Below are 26773 nucleotides of genomic sequence, written 5' to 3' on the forward strand. Positions count from 1 at the left end.
GCACATGACATGATGGGGCAGCACATGACAGGATGGGGGAAGCACATGACGGAATAGGGGCAGCACATGACAGGATGGGGGCAGCACATGACAGGATGGGGGAGCAGGATGGGGTCAGCACATGACAAGATAGGGGAGCAGGATGGGGTCAGCACATGAAAGGATGGGGGAGCAAGATGGGGTCAGCACATGACAGGATGGGGGAGCAAGATGGGGGGAGCACATGACAGGATGGGGGAGCAAGATGGGGGAAGCACATGACAGGATGGGGTCAGCACATGACAGGATGGGGGAGCAGGATGGGGTCAGCACATGACAGGATGGGGGAAGCACATGACAATTTGGGGGAGCAGGATGGGGGAAGTACATGACAGGATGGGGGAGCAGGATGTGGGAAGCACATGACAGGATGGGGGAGCAGGATGAGATCAGCACATGACAGGATGGGGGAGCAGGATGGTGGAAGCACATGACAGGATGGGGGAAGCACATGACAATTTGGGGGAGCAGGATGGGGGCAGCACATGACAGGATGGGGGAGCAGGATGGGGGAAGCACATGACAGGATGGGGGAGCAGGATGAGATCAGCACATGACAGGATGGGGGAGCAGGATGGTGGAAGCACATGACAGGATGGGGGAGCAGGATGGGGGCAGCACATGAGAAGATGGGGTCGCGGGATGGGGGCAGCACATGACAGCATGGGGTCGCGGGGTGGGGGCAGCACATGACAGGATGGGGGAGCAGGATGGGGTCAGCACATGACAAGATGAGGAAGCAGGATGGGGGAGCACATGACAGGATGGGGGAGCAGGATGGGGGAAGCACATGACAGGATGGGGGAGCAAGATGGGGTCAGCACATGATAGGATGGGGGAGCACATGACAGGATGGGGTCAGCACATGACAGGATGGGGGAGCAGGATGGGGGAAGCACATGACAGGATGGGGGAAGCACATGACAGGATGGGGAAGCACATGACAGGATGGGGGGAGCTCATGACAAGATAGGGGAGCAAGATGGGGTCAGCACATGACAGGATGGGGGAGCAGGATGGGGTCAGCACATGACAGGATGGGGGAGCAGGATGAGATCAGCACATGACAGGATGGGGGAGCAGGATGGTGGAAGCACATGACAGGATGGGGGAGCAGGATAGGGGCAGCACATGAGAAGATGGGGTCGCGGGATGGGGGCAGCACATGACAGCATGGGGTCGCGGGGTGGGGGCAGCACATGACAGGATGGGGGAGCAGGATGGGGTCAGCACATGACAAGATGAGGAAGCAGGATGGGGGAGCACATGACAGGATGGGGGAGCAGGATGGGGGAAGCACATGACAGGATGGGGGAGCAAGATGGGGTCAGCACATGATAGGATGGGGGAGCAAGATGGGGTCAGCACATGATAGGATGGGGGAGCACATGACAGGATGGGGTCAGCACATGACAGGATGGGGGAGCAGGATGGGGGAAGCACATGACAGGATGGGGGAAGCACATGACAGGATGGGGAAGCACATGACAGGATGGGGGGAGCTCATGACAAGATAGGGGAGCAAGATGGGGTCAGCACATGACAGGATGGGGGAGCAGGATGGGGTCAGCACATGACAGGATGGGGGAGCATGATGGGGTCAGCACATGACAGGATGGGGGAAGCACATGACAATTTGGGGGAGCAGGATGGGGTCAGCACATGACAAGATAGGGGAGCAGGATGGGGTCAGCACATGACAGGATGGGGGAGCAGGATGGGGTCAGCACATGGCAGGATGGGGGCAGCACATGACAGGATGGGGGAGCACATGACAGGATGGGGGAAGCACATGACAATTTGGGGGAGCAGGATGGGGGAAACACATGACAGGATGGGGGAGCAGGATGGGGAAAGCACATGACAGGATGGGGGAGCAGGATGGGGTCAGCACATGACAAGATGAGGGAGCAGGATGGGGTCAGCACATGACAGGATGGGGGAGCAAGATGGGGGAAGCACATGACAGCATGGGGGAGCAGGATGGGGAAAGCACATGACAGGATGGGGGAGCAGGATGGGGTCAGCACATGACAAGATGAGGGAGCAGGATGGTGGAGCAGGATGGGGGCAGCACATGACAGGATGGGGGAAGCACATGACAGCATGGGGGAGCAAGATGGGGGAAGCACATGACAGCATGGGGGCAGCACATGACAGGATGAGGGAGCAGGATGGGGTCAGCACATGACAAGATGAGGGAGCAGGATGGGGGAGCACATGACAGGATGGGGGAGCAGGATGGGGGAAGCACATGACAGGATGGGGGAGCAAGATGGGGGAACACATGACAGGATGGGGGGAAGCACATGACAGGTTGGGGGCAGCACATGACAGGATGGGGGGAAGCACATGATGGAATAGGGGCAGCACATGACAGGATGGGGGCAGCACATGACAGGATGGGGGAGCAGGATGGGGGCAGCACATGACAGGATGGGGGCAGCACATGACAGGATCGGGAAGCAGGATGGGGTCAGCACATGACAGGATGGGGGAGCAGGATGGGGTCAGCACATGATAGGATGAGGGAGCAGGATGGTGGAAGCACATGACAGGATGGGGGCAGCACATGACAGGATGGGGGAGCAGGATGGGGTCAGCACATGGCAGGATGGGGGAAGCACATGACAAGATGGGGGAGCAGGATGGGGGAAGCACATGACAGGATGGGGGAGCAGGATGTTGGAAGCACATGACAGGATGGGAGTGCAGGATGGGGGCAGCACATGACAGCATGGGGTCGCGGGATGGGTTCACCACATGACAGGATGGGGTCGCGGGATGGGGGCAGCACGTGACAGGGTGGGGGCGTGGGATGGGGGCTGCACGTGACAGGATTGGGGCGCGGGGTGGGGGAAGCACATGACAGGATGGGTGAGCAGGATGGGGGAGCACATGACAGGATGGGGGCAGTATATGACAGGATGGGGGAAGCACATGACAGGATGGGGGATGCACATGACAGGATGGGGGAGCAGGATGGGGGAGCACATGACAGGATGGGGGCAGTATATGACAGGATGGGGGAACCACATGATAGGATGGGGTAGCACATGACAGGATGGGGGAAGCATATGACAGAATAGGGGCAGCACATGACAGGATGGAGGCAGCACATGACAGGATGGGGGGAGCACTTGACAGGATGGGGGGAGCACTTGACAGGATGGGGGAGCACATGACAGGATGGGGGCGCGGGATCGGGGCATTACATGATAGGATGGGGGAAGCACATGACAAGATGGGGGTGCAGGATGGGAGAATCACATGACAGGATGGGGGAGCAGGATGGGGGAAGCACACGACAGGATAGGAGCGCGAGATCGGGGCAGCATATGATAGGATGGTGGAAGCACATGACAAGATGGGGGTGCAAGATGGTGGAAGCACATGACAAGATGGGGGTGCAGGATGGTGGAAGCACATGACAGGATGGGGGAAGCACAGGATGGGGGCGCGGGATGGGGGCAGCACATGACAGGATGGGGGCAGCACATGACAGGATGGGGGTGTAGGATGGTGGAAGCACATGACAGGATGGGGGAAGAACAGGATGGGGCGTGGGATGGGGGCAGCACATGACAGGATGGGGGCGTGGGATGGGAGCAGCACATGACAGGATGGGGCAGCACATGACAGAATGGGGGTGCAGGATGGTGGAAGCACATGACAGGATGGGGGAGCAGGATGGTGGAAGCACATGACAGGATGGGAGTGCAGGATGGGGGCAGCACATGACAGGATGGGGTAGCGGGATGGGGGCAGCACATGACAGGATGGGGCGCGGGATGGGGGCAGCACGTGACAGGATGGGGGCGCGGGATGGGGGCAGCACGTGACAGGATGGGGGCAGCACATGACAGGGTGGGGGAGCAGGATGGGGGAAGCACATGACAGGATGGGGGAGCAGGATGGAAGGAGCACATGGTAGGATGGGGGAAGCACATGACAGAATAGGGGCAGCACATGACAGGATGGGGGAAGCACATGACAGAATAGGGGCAGCACATGACAGGATGGGGGAAGCACATGACAGGATGGGGGGGCACATGACAGGATGGGGCAGCACATGACAGGATGGGGGTAGCACATGACAGAATAGGGGCAGCACATGACAGGATGGGGGAAGCACATGACAGGATGGGGGCAGCACATGACAGGATGGGGCAGCACATGACATGATGGGGGCAGCACATGACAGGATGGGGGCAGCACATGACAGAATAGGGGCAGCACATGACAGGATGGGGGAGCAGGATGGGGAACACATGACAGGATGGAAGGAGCACATGGTAGGATGGGGGAAGCACATGACAGAATAGGGGCAGCACATGACAGGATGGGGGAAGCACATGACAGAATAGGGGCAGCACATGACAGGATGGGGGAAGCACATGACAGGATGGGGCAGCACATGACAGGATGGGGGCAGCACATGACAGGATGGGGGCAGCACATGACAGGATGGTGGCAGCACATGACAGGATGGGGGCAGCACATGACAGGATGGGGGAAGCACATGACAGGATGGGGGGGGCACATGACAGGATGGGGCAGCACATGACAGGATGGGGGTAGCACATGACAGAATAGGGGCAGCACATGACAGGATGGGGGAGCAGGATGGGGAACACATGACAGGATGGAAGGAGCACATGGTAGGATGGGGGAAGCACATGACAGAATAGGGGCAGCACATGACAGGATGGGGGAAGCACATGACAGAATAGGGGCAGCACATGACAGGATGGGGGAAGCACATGACAGAATAGGGGCAGCACATGACAGGATGGGGGCAGCACATGACAGGATGGGGCAGCACATGACAGGATGGGGGAAGCACATGATAGGATGGGGGCAGCACATGACAGGATGGGGGCAGCACATGACAGGATGGGGGCAGCACATGACAGGATGGGGGGGGGCACATGACAGGATGTGGGACCAGGGTGGTGGAGCATGGACCAGGATGCAGACCATATACCAATAAAAATGCTCGGGTGTAGAACGGGTTGAATAGCTAGTTTGTACATATACAGATATATTGTGCCTGTGTCCGCTGAGGCGACAAATTAGGTGCTGCAGACAGTTGAGGTGACAGATGGACAGGGGCTCGTCCTTTCCTATTTGAGCAGGGTTTATTTAGTAGGAAAGGACGAAGAAAAAGAGCTGACACTTCCAAGAACATTAAAAATGTGGTGCATTTGTTTAAAAAGTTATATACATGGCTCCATATTGCAACGCTGATGCCTGGCCGGTGAAACCGTCTGTCCGTCCTAACTATCCTCCATCTCTCCTCTTCAGAAAGATAGAAGGCTAGATAGATGAATAGAAGGATAAATGGAAAGATACATAGGAAGAAGGATAGGTAAATAGATGGATAGAATATATAGATAGATGGACAGACTATAAACCCATAATGGGACTTGGTGGGGGTTTACAATGTCTGACAAAATCCAGAGTGATAAAGTTGCAGGGGTCAGAACACAACCGGATTGATATGGGGTGAGGGGAGACTGACCGTGGCAGTACTGAGTAAGTCAATGCAGTGCTCTGCCTGTGCTCCCTGCCTGACACATGACAGTACACATTATGGACTGTCATGGCTGCACTGCAGAGGATCGCAGCATGTATTAGCATTACATAGATTTACCGCTGCTTGCAGGGACTGGCCACTTCCCCCACCACGCCCTCTGATCTCAGACTGCATAGAAGCAGATAGTATCAGGGGGCTGGTAACTACTAGAAGCAGACCTCACCCCCTTATCTGTGACGTGACGTTCCATACGGGAGGGGGAGCACCAAGGAGCAGCCGGTCCACCATCACTCAGGATCGCAGGCAGTGAGAGGATGGGAAACAGCACTACAGATGCTATCTTTACAGCTTATGAAGGCATAGCCATTAGAATAATTGTTTATTTCTCTGGAGTACCCCTTTAACGCTAGTCAGCATACTAAGAAGTGACTGGAACATCATGTACTTGCCAGGAGGCAATGAGACTATAAATAAAGGTATAAGTAGGGTAACAAGGGTAAAGCGCTTTTACTTTCAGTTACCATTACATGTATCTTGTGTTGAGGAAAGTGTGAGTGAAAATGGGTGTGGCTAACAAAATGGGTGTGGCTCCCAAATAGGCGTGTTTCAAAATTGGACGTGGTTTCCGAACAAAAATAGGAAACCTCTTAAAAAATTGAATCCCATTCCTGGATACGTCATGGTGATTGAGCGGGCGCAGGAGCTGTGCCTGTATGAATGCCGCTATGAGCTCTGCTTAAGTGATAGCTTAACTCTGGCTGTTTAACCCTCTAAATGCCATGATCCATAGCGATCGCAGCAATTGGAAGGTAAGGAAAGGGAGGGGGCTCCCTCTCCCATCCGATCGGCACCCCGACAACATGATCGCCGGGGCCCAATGGTTGCCATGACAGCAGAAGGTCAAATAGTGACCGCCGGGTCTGCCAGCTAGGATGGCCTGTTAGATCATGCCAGGACCATGAATGGTCTAAAAGGTGTTCTATCAGTGTCACACTGTCAGGTATAATGCATTGCAATGCTGGTGCATTATACCAGCGATCAGAGTAATAGAAATTAGTACCATAGAGGTAAAAAAAAGAAAGTTTTAAAAAGATTGTAAAAATAATTACAAAATAAAGAACAAAAACAATGAAAAAACACTATACCAATAAATACATATATTTATGTAAAAACAAAAATAAACTAAAAAGTGCACATATTTGGTATTGCCACGTCTGGAACAACCCGATCTATACAACTGTCACACTAGTTAAAAAAAAAAAAAAAATATGGCAAAAAACTATCCTTTTTTATCATATCACCAAAAAAAGTGGAATAAAATAAGACCAAAAAGACAATTGTAAATATAACTGGTATATCTGAAAACTTCATTTTGTCCCGCAAAAAAAAAAGCACCATACAGCTCCATTAGCCGAAAAATAAAAAAGCTACAGCTCTCTGAATACAGCGATGCAAAAACAATAAATTTTACTATAAAATTGTTATTGTGTAAAAGCGTCAAAACCTAAAAAAAATGATATAAAAGTGGTATCGCTACGATGACCTGAAGAATAAAGCTGCCTTTACCATATGGCAAAAGTGTTAACAGCATAAAAAAATAAAATAAATAAAACAAATCCTGAGTTGCTGGTCTTTGTTCATTCTGCCTCCCAAAAATCAGAATAGAAAGCGATCAAAAATTGTCATGTGCCCAAAAATGGTACCAATAAAAACGTCAACTCGTCCCGCAAAAAACAAGCCCTCACATGACTCTGTCGGCAGAAATATGGAAAAATTACAGCTCTCAAAATCTGGCGATGGAAAAAAACTGCGTTTTTCAGTCTGTGATAGCAAAAAATAAAACGATAATAAAGTCGTCTAATCACTTATTCCACACGTGGAACGGTGTAAAAATAAATAAAACCAATTCTTCACCTGCTGTTGATTTGTTCATGCTGCCTCTCAATTATCGCAGTAAGGTTCGGCTCACATTTATCCTGACCCTATTTGCTCTACTTTCTACCTAGTGTTTAGTCCACATGTTTGGCATTTCTTAATTTACGGGTACTTGTCTCCAGAAGCACGAGCTGGGCACAATGGACGGGTTTTACAATGGCAGATTTGCAATTTTCACTCAGCAACATACACTGCTGGTTGTTTCTGGAAAACACCCATGGAGTCAAAATACACCTGTAGATAATTTCCCAAAGAAGTATAATTCCAAAATGGGGTCACTTGAGGGGGATTGGTGCTCTTCTAGCACGTAGTGTCTCTGTATATGGAGTCAGCAAACTATTCTAGGAAAATCTGCGCTCCAAGAGTCAAATAGTGCTCCGTCCCTCCTGAATCTTGCCGTGTTGCTAAGTAGTATTGTACAGCCACATCTATGGGGTATTTCCACATTCAGCAGAAATTGTGGGAAACATTTTGGTGCCATTTTTACCAATTTCCCATGTGAAAATGTAAAATCTGGGGCTAAAACAAAATTTTTGTGCTAAATGTAATTATTATTTCTTCATTGCCCAATGGTATAACATTTTGTGACACACCCATGATGTCAATATGATCACTTCACCCTGTGAGGCAGAAAGGGGAATTTTATATACGAGGGTGTTTTCGTGTCCCCCAGGACGTGAATCGAAACATACTGAACCCGCTGGAGAGCGTTGTAATTACAGCCACAGCTGTGTTTTTGGAGAGATCTGTAGGAAGGTAGTGGGACAGATCTCTACCTCCAGTCCGGGTCTTGGGCATGGCCCATGGCCACGATTCACATTTGAACTATCAGGTAAGTGTTGGGTGTGTCAGTGTTGATTTGCAAGCAGCAGAGCAGGAGGCTCTGTATATGCCTATTTGTGAGACTAAACACAGACCAGAGCCAGAAAGAGTAAAGCCATTGCAGCACCCACGAGTATACGGTGGTACAGTCGCCCACAGCAACAGACTGATACGGACGCTCTGGGTGCGAACCGGATGATAGTGTGTATATTTATTTTCGTAAGTTGAACTTTTTTGGGTCACTGCCTCATTACTGCACGGACGTGAAAGCCTCTGCCTTACATATGGTGGAGAATATAGTGTGAACTGAGGCATACCGCAAAGAAAACCGCATGTCTGTAATTAAGTTGGCTACTCTACATCTCGGGCCCGCAGACAATATGTAGGAACTCCTGAAGCAGTTGGTCCTCTCCCATATGCAGCAGCAGACTAACAACTTGATTCTACAACAGATTGCAGCCCTGTGAGAGTTCTCCACCCTCGACCCCGGTCCTTCCGAAGCCCAGAAAAAAGTTAGGTCGGCGCTGAGGAAGTTGAGTCCGGAGAACAACCTGGAATCCTTTCTCACCGTGTTCGAAAGAACAGTGGGGCGGGAGACTTTGCTGACCTCCCAGTGGGTTGAGTGTGGCCCCATTTCTGATAGGTGACGCCCAGAAAGCTTATTTTGACTTCACCCGGGAAGATGCCCAGTACTATGGGAAACTCAAAGGTGAGATTCTTGCCCGGATGGGTGTTAATACTTTTGTACGGGCACAGTGAGTGTACCAGTGGACCTATGTGGAGACCTGACCTGCTAGGTCTCAGGCATATAACTTGTTGCATCTAGTAAAAAAAATGGTTCCAGTTTGAGACCTTGAGCCCAGCCCAGATGGTAGAGAGGCTAGCAGTCGACCGGTTGGTGTGAACTCTGCCGGTAGCCATACAGCGCTGTGGATGCTCGGGTCCCCCCTTGCCATCTAGATCAGGTGGTTAGTCTGATCGAACGTTATATGGTCACCCAGGACTGGGTACGGGACTCTGACCCACTGTAGGTATCTCGCCGGGCCCTTCAAGCCAGTGAGCCTGGAAAAGGGACAAGACCCTTTGCTGGGTCAGTCAGAACCGAGCCCAGATTGAGGAGATTCCCCGGAATTAGGGTGGCAGTAGACCAGTTTCCCCTAAACCGGTCTGGCGTACTAGTGGGGCCTCTGCTATAAGGTGCTGGCGGTGCCAAGGGCCAGGACGTGGCTGCCATCTGCCCCCTGACTGCTGAACCCATGGACTGCGGGTTTGCTTTCCATGTGTCGATGTATGCTCAGACCATCTACACCATGGACGCAGTCGCTACCACTAGTGAGCCCCAACTGTGCCAGGTGTGCGTCAACAGACAAAGGGCGGAGGCTCTCTTGGACTCAGGGAGCCAAGTGACACTCATCCATGGGTCATTGATCTCTGGGTTAGAACTCACTGGGGGGAATATTGGGGTCATTTGTATGCACTGAGAACTCCGGTAGTATCTGACGGCGGAGGTCACCTTTTTCACCCCATGCGGGGAGGTTAAACGTGTGGAAGTAGTAAAGACCCTCACTTACGGGACTGTTTCGGGAAGAGACTTGCCCCTGTTCTGGTCCCTATGGGAGAGTAAAACTAACCCTCCCAGGGTAAAGGTCTGTCCGGGTGCGAATCCTGAGTCTGGGATACCTGTCGTAGGGGTCACCCTCTGTCACGCCAGGTGTGAGTGCAACACAGAGAGTCACGCCAGGTGTGAGTGCAACACAGAGGGGAAAGGGAAAAGGAGTCTAGACACTAGGGAAGGGGGAAGAGGTGACCTCCTTCAGGACTAGCGTCACCCTGTCTCCCCCTAATGTCCCTATTATACAGCCTCTGCAGCTGTCGCTGATTAAGTGCCTTGCCCTACTATTCCTGGCGTAAGGCTATAGCTGGGGGTGGAAAGACATGAGCACTAGTCAACCTCCGCTAGCACTTTAAAGACAAAAGGGGAAGACAACACAGGGGAACAACAACTCAGCTTTAGAAAAACTCCAACAGAGCACACAGCCTCAATCCAGAGAGGACGTGATGCTGCTTCAGTCAAGTTCCAAGTAGAAATGACTATAACCGGCGACACCCACCTAGACACACCAGGTATATATACACCCAGACTAAAGGGAGGTAGTTGCTGGGTCCTAAACACAGCCTCCTATCTAGGCAGCTGTCTGCACTGCCAAACGTGGAGATCTCCTTCAAACCATTGCAGGGTGACTGTCTGTCACCTCTGACACCCCCTTGACGGTTTCAGAGCCTGATGGACATAGAGTTATAGCCTCATCAAAAGTATGCGTCGGCATAACTAGATGATATCATCAATAGTAACAACTGCCGTACCTATTTGTCCCAGGTACAAGCGGTAGTGGATTTCCTCAGACCTGCGGACTTGATGGTGAACCCCCAAAAAATGTGCAGTAGGTCTCAAGAAAGCCCATTACTTCGGGTTATCAAACCCCAAATAAACAAAATTCAGGCCATTCAAAACTGTCCCCGGCCTCATACTACGAAACAGGAAGAGCGTTTTATGGCATCATTCGGTATTACTGACAATTTATATCTAATTTTGCCGGGAGATTGGCACCTTTGGTCGATCTCTTAAAGGGAAGGAAATTGGTCATGGTTTGGTGGAACGCTCAGGCTGAGAAAGTATTCTAGTCCATGAAACTGGCTTTGTGCCCATCCTCACCAGCCCCAACTTTAGAAATCGTTTCATTGTTCAAATGGATGCCTCTGGAGTAGGCCTAGGAGTGGTTTTGTTGCAGGTGGTGCAAGGAGAGGAATATCCAGTCACCTACAGTAAAGACCAAAAGTTTGGACACACCTTCTCATTTAAAGATTTTTCTGTATTTTCATGACTATGAAAATTGTACATTCACACTGAAGGCATCAAAACTATGAATTAACACATGTGGAATTATATACTTACCAAAAAAGTGTGAAACAACTGAAAATATGTCTTATATTCTAGGTTCTTCAAAGTAGCCACCTTTTGCTTTGATGACTGCTTTGAACACTCTTGGCATTCTCTTGATGAGCTTCAAGAGGTAGTCACCAGAAATGGTTTTCACTTCACAGGTGTGCCCTGTCAGGTTTAATAAGTGGGATTTCTTGCCTTATAAATGGGGTTGGGACCATCAGTTGTGTTGTGCAGAAGTCTGGTGAATTACACAGCTGATAGTCCTACTGAATAGACTGTTAGCTGTTTTTTTCTTGCCATAATACAAATTCTAAGTAAAGAAAAATGAGTAGCCATCATTACTTTAAGAAATGAAGGTCAGTCAGTCTGAAAAATTGGGCAAACTTTAAAAGTGTCCCCAAGTGCAGTTGCAAAAACCATCAAGCACTACAAAGAAACTGGCTCACATGAGGACCGCCCCAGGAAAGGAAGACCAAGAGTCACCTCTGCTTCTGAGGATAAGTTTATCCGAGACACCAGCCTCAGAAATCGCAGGTTAACAGCAGCTCAGATAAGAGACCAGGTCAATGCCACACAGAGTTCTAGCAGCAGACACATCTCTTCAACAACTGTTAAGAGGAGACTTTGTGCAGCAGGCCTTCATAGTAAAATAGCTGCTAGGAAACCACTGCTAAGGACAGGCAACAAGCGGAAGAGACTTGTTTGGGCTAAAGAACACAAGGAATGGACATTAGACCAGTGGAAATCTGTGCTTTTCCCCTTCTCCCATGACAGCACCACCTGAGAGAGGGTATCCGCCCACCAAGGACAGGAACTTACTGAATAAAAAGGCGGTACCTCTCCTCCGCATCAGTTTTGGTTCCTGTCCCTGATGGGAGCCTCACCAGGTGGTACCTCACATACCTGGATTATGGACGGTGCGGCCTGGAGCAGCAGATGGTCCCTGTTCCCAGCCCATCTGGCTGCTGCCCGGGTCTGCGTGTGGGGAGGAGGTGCTGTTTTTTGGATTCCCCACCACGTGCGCCGGGGCCTGCGGCCGGGTCTGCGCCTCGCAAGACGAGCTGAGCGTGCCGGCCGGCAGGTCTTCCGGGTCAGCGCACGTGGGGGTCGCGTCGCACCCTGTGACGGAGCGCGCCGGAAGTCCGGGCTGCGCACACGCGGGGTGCTGACGCGCCCTATCACGGAGTGCTCCGGAAGCCGGGTCTGCGCATGCGTGGGTGGGAGCCGTCATCCCGCTGAAAGCGTGCCGGGTGCCGCTGGGCTGCGCACGCGCAGAAGGGAGCTGATCTGCCGTGTAGCGCGCCAGCTGGCTAAATTTAAAAAAAAAAAAATAATAATTTTTTTTTTTAAATGAGCACGCTGCCGGAAGGGGAGGAGCCTAAAGGAGGTGGAGCCCTACTGCTTTTAAGGATGGGGAGCAATCAAGATGGCGGTGTCTGCATCCCCGCCATGATGAATGAGGAGCCGCAGTCACCTGAGCAGCAGCTGTCACCGCCACAGGAGGTACAGCAGCAGCCACAGCCATCAAAGCAGCTTAAGCAAGTGGAGCATCGAGAATCTTCCCATCGACAAAGTCACAGCAGTGGAGGGTGTGCGAGTTCCGGCAAGACTGGTCAGAAAAGACTTCGTCAGTCCACCTCCGCCAGATGGGAGCCCTCATGTGAACGGCAACCACCGCCTCCGGAGGCGAAGAAGTGTAGTGCTAAAAGTAAAAACAGGGAGTGTGCTTTATGCAAAATCGGTCTTCCCACCTCCTATGCCAAAAACCTTTGCTCGGACTGTATTCAGAAAACCATTGCAGAGGAATCCCCCAGGTTTTCTTTAGAATTAAAGGATCTAATCCAAACAGAGGTCAGAGAGTCTTTAAGAGGCTTAACCTCACGCAAAAAGAAGAAGCGAAAACTAGTTTCTTCAGAATCAGAGGAATCAGTGGAGTCCCATCTTGCAAGAGAACTGCCTTCCTCCTCTAATCTCTCCTCATCATCATCATCGGAGTCTTCGGATGATGATGGGGGGGCAGACCTTGTTTTTCGGTTGATAATACGGAGAGACTAGTTAAAGCCGTTAGAGGGACTATGGGTATTACCGATACCAAGGTGCCCAGAACAGTCCAGGATGTTATGTTCGGGGGCTTAGACCAAAGGAGGAGACGCTTATTCCTGGTCAATGACAGGATTAAATCTCTGATAGAAAGGGAATGGAAGAAACCGGAGAGGAAGGGTCAGCTGCCGTCATCCTTCAAGCGGAGGTACCCCTTTGAGGATGAGGATGCGGCTAAATGGGACAAAACCCCTAAGATTGACGTGGCCATTTCAAAATCTTCAAAAAAATCCACTCTGCCCTTTGAGGATTTAGGAGCCTTAAAAGACCCGCTGGATAAAAAAGCGGAGTCCTTCCTTAAACAAGCCTGGGAGTCGTCAGCAGGGGCCCTTAAACCGGCAGTAGCAGCCACCTGCACCGCTATATCTATGATGATCTGGCTTCAACAATTGGAAGACCAGATTAGGGGGAATGTGTCCAGGGAGAAAATTCTATCGGACCTTCCTCTTGTGCAGGGAGCGGCTGCATTCCTGGCAGATGCATCGGCAGATTCAGTTAGGCTGGCTGCCAGGTCTGCAAACCTCTCTAATGCAGCCCGTAGGGCGCTATGGCTCAAGAGCTGGCCAGGGGATGTGCAGTCAAAGTCTAAACTGTGCTCAATCCCTTGTGAGGGGGACTTCTTGTTCGGCAAAGGTCTAGATGACATCGTAGATAAAGTCGCAGACAAAAAACATGGATTTCCCACGGTGTCTGGTTCCCGGTTTAACAGCTCCTTTCGGAAGAGAAAATACAGCCGCAGTAAAGCTCCCAGAGACCAAGGTAGCTGGAAAGACAAAAAGCCGTATAACAGAGGCTTCATGTTCGGGGGTCCCTCCTCCGAGAATAAGAAAGCCCCTAAGTGACAGTTCCTCCCAGGTGGGAGGAAGATTGTCCCACTTCCTGCCTGCCTGGAAGGAAATTTCATCCAATTCTTGGATCTTAGGGATAGTCAGGAGGGGGGCTCACATTAGAGTTCAAAAGCAGGCCCAAGAACACTGTCAAAATATCAGCCCCCAGGGGTTTAGCGGAACAGATAGCCTTACAGCAGGAAGTTCTCTCTTTGTTCATGAAAGGAGTTCTGGTGGAAACGCCTGCACCCGAGCAAGGAAGAGGATTCTATTCGACGCTCTTCCTAATAAAGAAGCTGGACGGCTCCTTCAGGACCATTGCGAACTTAAAGAGGCTGAACGACCATTTAATCTACAGGCCGTTCAAGATGGAAACAATAAAATCGGCCATAAAGATGTCATTTCCGGACTGTTTTATGTGCGTCCTCGATCTGAAGGACGCCTACTACCACGTCCCGATTTGGCCAGATCATCAACAGTTTCTAAGAGTAGCTGTACAATTCGGCAGGCACGTAAGGCATTTTCAGTTCGCAGCTCTTCCCTTTGGCATTTCCATGGCGCCGAGGGTCTTCACAAAAATTATTTTGGAGGTCACAGCGCACTTGAGGTAAAGAGATATTCTGGTCATCCCTTATCTGGACGACTTCTTAGTAGTGGGCAGATCAAGTCAACTCTGTGCTCTAGCCCTGGCGGACGTCATGGCCAGTCTAAGACGCCTAGGTTGGCTGTTAAATCTGGAGAAGTCGAGGCTGGAACCAAAGAGGGTTCAGTCTTTCCTGGGTCTCATTCTGGACTCAGAAAACCAAACCTGTCTTCTGCCAGAGGAAAAGAAGCTGAAGATCAGATCCCTAATATCTCAGGTTATCAGCAATCCGACCATGACCCTGAGGAGTGCAATGTCTCTGTTGGGTACAATGACATCTTGCATCCCGGCGGTTCAGTGGGCCCAGTACCATTCCAGATGTCTTCAACAGGAGATTCTGGCAGCGGACAGGCGGCTCAAAGGTCGTCTGAATGGGAAAATATCTCTTCCAGATGTCGTGATCAACTCCCTGGACTGGTGGACATCTCCGGTCAACCTATCTTTGGGGGTTCCTTGGACCTTCCAGGTGTCGGATACAATTACAACAGACGCAAGTGCAGAAGATTGGAGAGCTCACCTAAGGGATCGTTCTGTACAAGGCCTCTGGTCGGACAGCGAGACAAGTCTCTCTTCCAACATGAAAGAGCTGTTGGCAGCGAGAAATGCTCTAAAAGAATTCAGTTCTTTTCTTCAGGGTCCTCACGTCAGGATAATGTCAGACAACAGATCAACAGTCGCCTACATCAATCATCAGGGGGGTACCAGGTCTCTCCCTCTGATGTTAGTAGCGGATAAGATCTTCAGGTTTGCCGAGAGTCGGCTGGTTACGCTCTCGGCGCTGCATACAAAAGGGGAAGAGAACATAAAGGCCGATTTCTTGAGTCGTCACATCTTGAAACAAGGAGAGTGGGAGTTGAATCCAGCCGTTTTTCAGCACATTGTGGGTCGGTGGGGACAGCCCCAGATAGATCTATTTGCAAACAGACACAATCGGAAGACCGAGACCTTTTGCTCCCTGAATCCAAAAGAGGGGGCGTTTGCGTTGGACGCGCTGCAGATTCCGTGGGATTTTACTCTAGCTTATGCCTTTCCCCCTTTAGTACTGATCCCTACTATCCTGAGGAAGATCCGAGAGGAACGGGCGAGGGTTATATTGATCGCCCCGTTCTGGCCCAAGAGACCATGGTTCACTTGGATGAAGAGAATGTCCCAAGCAGATCCATGGGTTCTTCCGGACATCCCGGATCTCCTCAGGCAGGGCCCAGTCTGTCATCCCCAAAGAGCAGGCCTGCATTTGACGGCCTGGATTTTGAGAGGTCGCTATTGACGCAAAGGGGGTTTTCTCCGGATCTTGTTACTACCCTTCTGGCAAGTAGAAAGCCGATAACACCTAGAATCTATGGTAGAACCTGGGCTAAGTTCTTGTCTACCTCGGGTCAGTCCGCCAAAGGGAGGATTCCTATTGAGGCCATACTAGAATTCCTCCAGAAGAGGTTAAATATGGGACTAGCCACCAGTACTCTTAAGGTGCAGGTATCAGCTCTGGGGGCACTGTATAATTATGACTTGGCAGCAAATAGATGGATCATTAGATTTATTAAAGCTTGTCATAGATCCAGACCTATTCCTATTCCAAGAATGCCTCCTTGGGACCTTAATTTAGTTCTGGAAGCATTAACCAAACCTCCCTTTGAGCCCTTAGAGAAGGTTTCAGAAAAAATCTTAACTTTAAAGACTGCTCTACTGGTAGCCCTGACATCAGCTCGTAGAGTCAGTGACTTACACGCACTATCCGTTAACCATCCATTCACTCAAGTATGTATGGATAGAGTAATCTTAAGACCAGACCCGGCCTATCTTCCAAAGGTAGCCTCCAAGTTCCATAGGACGCAAGTAATCACTCTCCCTTCCTTCTATCCTAATCCTGGGGATTCTGAGGAACATAATTGTAATGCACACGCCCGGGCTGAGCGGCGTGTGCGTGTGATTCCACTGGACCGTGCCAGAGAGTGAATGCCTGGAGGGGCGTAACTAGGTATTCACCCGATCCGACCAGGGTCGCACAACGGCATACGACGCCAGTGCACCAAGGAGGAACCGATTAGAGGGACCAGGTGCTACTCCAGGACAGACCCCGGACACGGCTGTTGACCCGCGCAGGGGAATACAGGAACAGACTGGTTAGGCTGGCACACAGACTGGTGGGTATAGGCAGGCACGACTGGTATGCAGGCAGGCGGGTATGCAGGCATGGGGGTACAGGCAAGCACGGCTAGAGTGCAGTCAGAGAGGCACTAGCAGGTAGGAACACAGGCGGGATAGGACCCAGTACACACTGGGACTCAGGAACAGAACCACAGATGTGGCGGACAAACACAGCAGAGTAAGGCCGCCCAGAGTGGTGAGTGAGAGCAGGGCTAGACGAGACCGCCTGGAGCGGTGAGCGAGAGTAGAGCAGGACGAGGCCACCTGGAGCAGTGAGCAAGGGTAGAGCAGGACGAGGCCGCCTGGAGCGGTGAGCAAGAGGTCAGAGCTGAGCGAGACTGCCGGAGCAGTGAGCAAAGAAGTCAGAGCAGAGCGAGACTGCCGGAGCAGTGAGCAAAGGGTCAGAGCGGAGCGAGACTGCCGGAGCAGTGAGCAAAGGGTCAGAGCGGAGCGAGACTGCCGGAGCAGTGAGCAAAGGGTCAGAGCGGAGCGAGACTGCCGGAGCAGTGAGCAAAGGGTCAGAGCGGAGCGAGACTGCCGGAGCAGTGAGCAAAGGGTCAGAGCGGAGCGAGACTGCCGGAGCAGTGAGCAAAGGGTCAGAGCGGAGCGAGACTGCCGGAGCAGTGAGCAAAGGGTCAGAGCGGAGCGAGACTGCCGGAGCAGTGAGCAAAGGGTCAGAGCGGAGCGAGACTGCCGGAGCAGTGAGCAAAGGGTCAGAGCGGAGCGAGACTGCCGGAGCAGTGAGCAAAGGGTCAGAGCGGAGCGAGACTGCCGGAGCAGTGAGCAAAGGGTCAGAGCGGAGCGAGACTGCCGGAGCAGTGAGCAAAGGGTCAGAGCGGAGCGAGACTGCCGGAGCAGTGAGCAAAGGGTCAGAGCGGAGCGAGACTGCCGGAGCAGTGAGCAAAGGGTCAGAGCGGAGCGAGACTGCCGGAGCAGTGAGCAAAGGGTCAGAGCGGAGCGAGACTGCCGGAGCAGTGAGCAAAGGGTCAGAGCGGAGCGAGACTGCCGGAGCAGTGAGCAAAGGGTCAGAGCGGAGCGAGACTGCCGGAGCAGTGAGCAAAGGGTCAGAGCGGAGCGAGACTGCCGGAGCAGTGAGCAAAGGGTCAGAGCGGAGCGAGACTGCCGGAGCAGTGAGCAAAGGCAGAGCAGGCTAGAACCGCCGGAGCGGTGAGCAAGGCAGAGCAGGCTAGAACCGCTGGAGCGGTGAGCAAGGCAGAGCAGGCTAGAACCGCTGGAGCGGTGAGCAAGACAGAGCAGAGGGGACAGGGCTCTGTTCACATGGAACAGACAGGAAGGGAAAGGCAGAACCAGATACCCACAAGGTACTTGCAGTGAAGTAGCGAGTGGACCACAAACTCACAAACGGAAGTACAGTGACAACGAGCAGGAGTTAGGTACGAGTTCAGACTCTGCAGAAAAAGGAAAGGTACGGACATAGAGAAACTCAGGAAACAGGCTAGAAGAGTATACAGACAAGAACAGACACAGTAGCAAGATACAGGAGCGGGTCTAGGTATGCAGCCCCTAGAAGGCGGGAGGAACAGGCTAGGAGCGTGTTCAGACAGGACAGACAAGATACGGGAGCGGGTCTAGGTATGCGGCCCCTAGAAGGCGGAACGAACAGGCAAGGAGCGTGTTCAGACAGGACTGGAAATACAGCCTACAAGAAAGGCAAGCAAGCAAACACAGAAAGGGACCTGGCACATTCAGAGTGAAAGAGCACACTGAATGAAACACAATGCTCAGGCAGGGATTCATTGGAGCAGCTGGGTTAAATACCAGGTGACAGCAATAGGCTGAGGACGCACAAGGGGTGTGCCTGCAGCAGGTATAAAAAGCAGGAAGTGATCGGGCACTGCCCTTAAGCAGCAGACACAGAGGCAAGCAGACAGCATGGAGGGAAGCCAGGCTAGCAGACTGGACTGGAGATCAAGTGCGCGCTCTTGCACAGTGGGAGATGGACCACTATGCAAGGTCGCCGCCAGGTATGTTACAATAAGCTTCACACCTTAGATGTTAGGAGGGTGTTAGTCCAGTATTTGGAAGTGACAAAAGCCTGGAGAAAGAGTGACGCCTTATTTATATCCTTTCAGGGGGCTAGGAAAGGACTTAAGGTTACAAGAGGGACCATAGCTAGATGGGTCAGGGATACTATTACCTTAGCCTACTCTTCTAGCAATCTGCCGGTTCCAGAGAACCTGAAGGCCCATTCCACCAGAGCGGTAGCTGCTTCCTGGGCTGAGAAGGTGGAGGTGCCCATCGACATCATATGTAAGGCGGTCAACTTGGTCATCCCCTGCTACATTTTACAAACATTACCGTCTTGACCTTTCCTCTTCTACTGATCTGTCCTTTGGTAGAAGGGTGTTGCAAGCGGTGATCCCTCCCTCTGGTATTTGATCTCTACAAATCTCTCAGGTGGTGCTGTCATGGGAGAAGGGGAAAAGATCCTAGTTACTTACCGGTAACAGGATTTTACAGAGCCCATGACAGCACCCTATTAATTCCCTCCCCTTTATCACTGTGGTGTGCACTTTTTAAGGTGTTTAGTACAAATATTGAGGTGGTGGTTATGTATTAACCTGTCTTCGGAGGCCCTCTCATGCTCTGAAACAAAACTGATGCGGAGGAGAGGTACTGCCTTTTTATTCAGTAGGTTCATGTCCTTGGTGGGCGGATACCCTCTCTCAGGTGGTGCTGTCATGGGCTCTGTAAAATCCCGTTACCGGTAAGTAACTAGGATCTTTTGTCTGATGAGTCCAAATTTGAGATCTTTGGTTTCAACCACCGTGTCTTTGTGCGACGCAGAAAAAGTGAACGGATGGACTCTACATGCCTGGTTCCCACCTTGAAGCATGGAGGAGGAGGTGTGATGGTGTGGGGGGGCTTTGCTGGTGACAATGTTGGGGATTTATTCAAAAATTCATTGAAGGCATACTGAACCAGCATGGCTACCACAGCATCTTGCAGCGGCATGCTATTCCATCCGGTTTGCGTTTAGTTGGACGATCATTTATTTTTCAACAGGACAATGACCCCAAACACCTCCAGGCTGTGTAAGGGCTATTTGACCAAGAAAGAGAGTGATGGGGTGCTATGCCAGATGACCTGGCCTCCACAGACACCAGACCTGAACCCAATCGAGATGGTTTGGGGTGAGCTGGACCGCAGAGTGAAGACAAAAGGGCCAACAAGTGCTAAGCATCTCTAGGAACTCCTTCAAGATTGTTGGAAGACCATTTCCGGTGACTACCTCTTGAAGCTCATCAAGAGAATGCCAAGAGTGTGCAAAGCAGTCATCAAAGCAAAAGGTGGCTACTTTGAAGAACCTAGAATATAAGACATATTTTCAGTTGTTTCACACTTTTTTGTTAAGTATATAATTCCACATGTGTTAATTCATAGTTTTGATGCCTTCAGTGTGAATATACAATTTTCATAGTCATGAAAATACAGAAAAATCTTTAAATGAGAAGGTGTGTCCAAACTTTTGGTGTGTATTGTATTTGAGTAAGAAATTTACCTCGGCAGAGAAAAACTATAGCGTAGTGGAGCAGGAGTTCTTGGACATCGAATGGGCCTTGGAGTCCCTATGCTATTACTTACTCGGGTGACCGTTTCACCTGGTAACGGAACATTCACCCCTGCTCTGGATGAGAAATTAGTTTCACAGTGGAACATCGAGCTGGGAAGCCGCAAGGAAATGCGGATGCCCTGTTACGAGCACTCTGTATGGTAATAGGTATTCAACCTCCCAAGTTTGAATGGGGGGAGGGGTATGTGAGGCAGTGAGTGGAATCCATATTTGAGGGTTGCTATGTGTGACCCAGGATGTGCATTGAAAAATATTGAACCCACTGGAGAGCATGGTAATTACAGCCACAGTTGTGGTTACAACGCATAATGAAAGTGAGTGTGCACTTGGTCAAGCTATTTGACCAAGTCAGATTTAGGTAAACCTGACATGGGCTTTTATTTTTGGAGAAGGTAGTGGGACAGATCTCTTCCTCCAGTCCGGGTCTTAGAAGTGGCGCGTCCACGATTCCGATTTAAACTTTCAGGTAAGGGCTGGGCGTGTCAGTGTTGGTTTGCAAGCAGCAGGCTCTGTATATACCTGTCTGTGTGAGACCAAATACAGACCAGAGCCATAGAGAGCAAAGCCATTGCCACTCCCACAAGTACACGATGGTGCAGTTGCCCACAGACTGATATGGACGTTTGTTGGGATTTCTGCAGTTTTTTTTTTCAGGGATTCTTTAAATGTGACTTGGCATCCACAAACTATTCCAGCCAAAAATGGCAGCTCTAAAATTCAAATGATGCTCCTTCCCTTCCAAGTCCTGCTGTGCATCCAAGCAGTAGTTTCTAACCACAATTTGGGGTACTGTTGTACTCTGGAGTAATTGAACAACAAATTGTGTGGTCCCAAATGAACAATTTGGGGCTACAATAACATTTTTGTTGACATTTCCTTTTTTTTCACATCCCAATGTTATAAAATTCAGTGAACCACCGGTGGGTTCAATTTGCTCACCACACTCTTTGACAAATTCCTTCAGGGTTGTAGTTTTCAAAATGGGGTCACTTGTAGGGGTTGCTCCTATTTTGGCACATCTGGGGTTCGGCTGTCACGGGTGTGTCAGATGTGACTGACAGTCGCTCTGGATCTGTTAGTAGAAGGTCACTGCGCCAGGCATTGCAGAGGCCTTCTTAATCCATCTGCTTTTAGGACCCAGCGGCTACCTCCCTCCTGCTGTGATTGACATACCCTGGTCTGGGTGTTTAAAAACTCTCAGTCTGCTTCAGGGAATCACTGATGATATTTCTATGTTCCTTGGCTCTAGCCTGGAGTACTAGCAGTCGGCTAGCTTCTTCTCTGGTGCCCTTGGAGGACTGTTGGCATTTCTCCTCTGGTGTCTGCTCAACCTACGTTATCCCCTTTGTTTGTCTACCTTGTTGTCTTTAGTTTGTAGTGGGACCTGACTAGTGCTCACCCTTCCCCCTCCCTATCTAGGGCCAAGCTCTAGGGATATGCATGGCTTAGGTTTCCTGCTCGGCGATTGGTGTGGAACCAATATAGGGACGGTATGGTAAGCAGGGTGTTATTAGATCTGCCTAGGTGTCTACACTCCCCCTTTCCCAAGTGTTTGGGCTTCCTTCCCCTCTTCCCTTCATGTTGCACTTAGTCTTCCCACACCGTGCATGACATTGGCCATTGGGACATGGTGTCTGCAATCTATTCAAGACAAAATTGTGCTCCAAAATTAAAATGGCTTCAATTCAAATTCCTTCCAAGCCCTGAAATGAGCCCAAACAATAGTTTCCAACCACATATGAGGGATTGTTGTACTCAGGAGAAATTGCACAACAAATTGTTTGGTACATTTTCTCCTGTTACCTTATATCGTGAAAATGAAAAATTTGGGGCTAAAGCAACATTTTTGTGGAAAATGTTTCATTTTTTGTTTCCATTTGGTTTTAATTCCTGTGAAGCTCCTCAAGGGTTAACACACGTCCTAAATGTGGCTTTAAATACTTTGAAGGAGGAAGTTCTTAAAAAAGGGGCGACTTTTCGGCGTTTTGTGAATTGTAGGCCCCTAAAACTCACTTCAAGCGTGAAGTGGTCTCTAACAAAATATGTTTTGTAAATTTTGTTGGAAAAATGAAAAATTGCTGCTAAACTTTTAACCCTTCTACATTTCTATATATGTGTAGCAAGTAGTGGGGTGATTAAGATATATATTTTATTTAAAAAATATATATATATATATATTATATATATTCCTGAATAGCAGCAAGACAGTATAAATATGCCTGTTAGTGGTATAAGAAGAGAACAGTGCCAAACACATAAGGCACATTACATACACCTAATACACCATAGAAACTGGAACAGGGTCACACATCAGGGCAAGGAGGCACAAAAACTACAAGGTGCATCACCGTGGTACTTCGAGCCAATGCCAGCTGGCTCAGTCATAAATTGCATCTCCATGGCGGAGAGGGTACCATAATAACACAAAAAAATCATTAAAGCAATGCAACGATACCAAACCATAGCAAATGATCCTTGATTCAACAATCAACATGTATAGTGTAAAAGGAATGTTCTCACCCAAGGCATTGTGGATATGAACATGTTTCAGGTATCTCCTCTTGGTATGCTGGATGAGCCCAGACCGAGCAAAATGCCAGTTTTTCTCCTCAAAATACTGTCCTTGTTATCCTGGCATGTAGCTTATTAGACTCAGTCTCACGTCCAATCTTGTAATCTGTTGAACGTTGCCGAGCCTTAGGCCATTGGTAAGCTTCTATTTGGCAAAGCAACTCATCGCCATCCAAGGATCATATTGCGGGGGAGACAATGGATTGACAGATGGGCCACTCTTTCTCTCTATCAAACCTGTAATTAGGATTCACCCTCTTAATGTATCTTCAGTACTATTTCTGTCTCTTTCTAAGATTTCCTATTATGTCCTTAGTCATGCTGTGGATATGATTATGGTGACTGGAGTTCGACTACTCCTGGATGTAACTTTACCTTTGTGACAAGTCAGTCTCACTTGTATATGGTGCTGAAATATTGACACTCCATTTTTAATTGTGTGGACACTTTTCTATACTAATTGCATGATGGGAAGCTTGCTGCGAGAGTGAAATGGCACTGGTGGTACATCAAGTGGGTAAATCCTGATGCCAGGTTCCCTTTAAGAACTGTCAATTTGTCTGACATGTGCCAATGTCACCAGTTTATAAGCGTTATTCACTTTACCTGTCATTGTGTTAATGTTATGGCATGTAGTTGTCTTCCTTATTACCGGTACTTTCACTGACGAGGGTCTTCATTGTGAGATCCAGAAAATACATTTAGAAATCCTTTAAGTGTTCACATCCAATCTATCTTTCATCCTTATAGGAAATCCTTGTGATAATAACGGTTTATCACGAAGTTGTAGAAAAGAAGATATCGGGAACCACACTAATGGAGGAAACCTCATCACCCTTCCTGCACCTCCTGGACTTCACAGTCCTTCACTTTCTTATAATCCTCCTAATCATGAGGAATCATCTCCTGAGCAATCTCACATTGTTACCACAACTTCAGGTGACATAGTGGATAAAAGATTTCTGATGTCAGAAAAGCAACTTACTAAAAGCTCAGATTTTTTAACACAAAAAAAGTACAAAGGAGAAAAGCCATACTCCTGTTCAGAATGTGGGAAATGCTTTACAACTAAATCAAAATTTGTTATACATGAGAGAATTCACACAGGAGAAAAGCCATTTTCATGCTCGCACTGTGAGAAATGCTTTACAGCTAAAGCAAGTCTTGTGAAACATGAGAGTAATCACACAGGAGAGAAGCCGTATTCATGTTCAGTATGTGGGAAATCTTTTAAATATAGATCAAGTTTTGATACACATTATAGAATTCACACTGGAGAGAAGCCTTATTCATGTTCACTGTGTGGGAAATGTTTTACGCAAAAATCAAATTTTGTTTTACATAAGAGAATTCACACAGGAGAAAAGCCGTATTCATGTTCAGAATGTGGGAAGTCCTACACAAATAAAGGGAGTCTTATTATACATCAGAGAATTCATACAGGAGAGACACCGTATTCATGTTCAGAATGTGGGAAATGTTTTGAAAGGAAATCACATCTTGATACACACGAAAGAAATCACACAGGGGAGAAACCGTATTTATGTTTAGAATGTGGAAGGTGCTTTGCAGGAAAATGTAATCTTGTTAAACATCAGAAAGTTCACACAGGAGAAAAGCCGTGTTCATGTTCAGAATGTGGGAAGTCCTTCAGAGATAAAGGGAATCTTATTAGACATCTGAGAATTCACACAGGAGAGAAGCCATATTCATGTTCAGAATGTGGGAAATGTTTTAGAAATAAATCACAACTGGTTAAACATCATAGAGTTCACACCGGGGAGAAACCATTTTCACGTTTACTCTGTGGGAAAGGCTTTACAGAAAATTTAGGTCTTGTGAGACACGAGAAAAGTCACACAGCAGAGAAGCCGTATTCATGTCCAAAATGTAGGAAGTCATTCACAGATAAAGGGCATCTTAGTATACATCAGAGAATTCACACAGAAGAGAAACCATATTCATGTCCAGAATGTGGGAAATGTTTTAAATATAGATCAAAGTTTGCTATACATGAGAAAACTCACACTGGAGAGAAGCCGTATTCATGTTCACTGTGTGGGAAATGCTTTACACAAAAAACACATTTAGTTTCACATGAGAAAATTCACATGGGAGAAAAAACATTTTCATGTTCAATATGAAGAAAGTCCTTCGTTGAGAAAAGGGGTATTATTCGACATCAGGAGAGACTCCATATTCATGTTCAGAATGTGTGAAATCTCTTATAAATAAATCAAGTTTTATTACACATGAGAGAAGTCACAGGAGAAAAGCCGTATTCATGTTCACGATCTAAGAAATCTTTTTATAAATACATCAAATCATCTTACACAGTACAGACCAAAAGTTTGGACACACCTTCTCATTTAAAGATTTTTCTGTATTTTCATGACAATGAAAATTGTACATTCACACTGATGGCATCAAAACTATGAATTAACACATGAGGAATTATATACTTAACAAAAAAGTGTGAAACAACTGAAAATATGTCTTATATTCTAGGTTCTTCAAAGTAGCCACCTTTTGCTTTGATGACTGCTTTGCACACTCTTGGCATTCTCTTGATGAGCTTCAAGAGGTAGTCACCGGAAATGGTCTTCCAACAATCTTGAAGGAGTTCCCAGAGATGCTTAGCACTTGTTGGCCCTTTTGCCTTCACTCTGCGGTCCAGCTTACCTCAAACCATCTCGACTGGGTTCAGGTCTGGTGACTGAGGAGGCCAGGTCATCTGGCGTAGCACCCCATCACTCTCCTTCTTGGTCAAATAGCCCTTACACAGCCTGGAGGTGTGTTTGGGGTCATTGTCCTGTTGAAAAATAAATGATGGTCCAACTAAACGTAAACCGGATAGAATAGCATGCCGCTGCAAGATGCTGTGGTAGCCATGCTGGTTCAGTATGCCTTCAATTTTGAATAAATCCCCAACAGTGTCTCCAGCAAAGCACCCCCACATCATCACACCTCCTCCTTCATGCTTCACGGTGGGAACCAGGCATGTAGAGTCCATCCGTTCACCTTTTCTGCGTCGCACAAAGACACGGTGGTTGGAACCAAAGATCTCAAATTTGGACTCATAAGACCAAAGCACAGATTTCCACTGGTCTGATGTCCATTCCTTGTGTTCTTTAGCCCAAACAAGTCTCTTCTGCTTGATGCCTGTCCTTAGCAGTGGTTTCCTAGCAGCTATTTTACTATGAAGACCTACTGCACAAAGTCTCCTTTTAACAGTTGTTGTAGAGATGTGTCTGCTGCTAGAACTCTGTGTGGCATTGACCTGGTCTCTAATCTGAGCTGCTGTTAACCTGCGATTTCTGAGGCTGGTGTCTCGGATAAACTTATCCTCAGAAGCAGAGGTGACTCTTGGTCTTCCTTTCCTGGGGCGGTCCTCATGTGAACCAGTTTCTTTGTAGTGCTTGATGGTTTTTGCAACTGCACTTGGGGACACTTTCAAAGTTTGCCCAATTTTTCGCACTGACTGACCTTCATTTCTTAAAGTAATGATGGCCACTCGTTTTTCTTTACTTAGCTGCTTTTTTCTTGCCATAATACAAATTCTAACAGTCTATTCAGTAGGACTATCAGCTGTGTATCTACTAGACTTCTGCAC

At 49.0% G+C, this 26773-nt stretch overlaps 1 protein-coding gene across 1 annotated transcript in view; it reads left to right on the forward strand.

Moving 5' to 3' along the window:
• Positions 1-25551, forward strand: part of LOC141150052 (uncharacterized) — a 45847-nt gene extending 20296 nt beyond the window's left edge. Inside the window, exon 8 of the mRNA XM_073636945.1 lies at positions 23911-25551. Coding sequence (XP_073493046.1) covers positions 23911-25304 — 1394 coding nt within the window. The 3' untranslated portion in view covers positions 25305-25551. The remainder of the gene's footprint in view (positions 1-23910) is intronic.
• Positions 25552-26773: the final 1222 nt, after the last annotated feature.

The sequence above is a fragment of the Phyllobates terribilis genome, unplaced genomic scaffold (assembly GCF_046119375.1).
Source record: "Phyllobates terribilis strain yellow unplaced genomic scaffold, ASM4611937v1 Scaffold_1__5_contigs__length_1240528914, whole genome shotgun sequence".
Classification (NCBI taxonomy): domain Eukaryota; kingdom Metazoa; phylum Chordata; class Amphibia; order Anura; family Dendrobatidae; genus Phyllobates; species Phyllobates terribilis.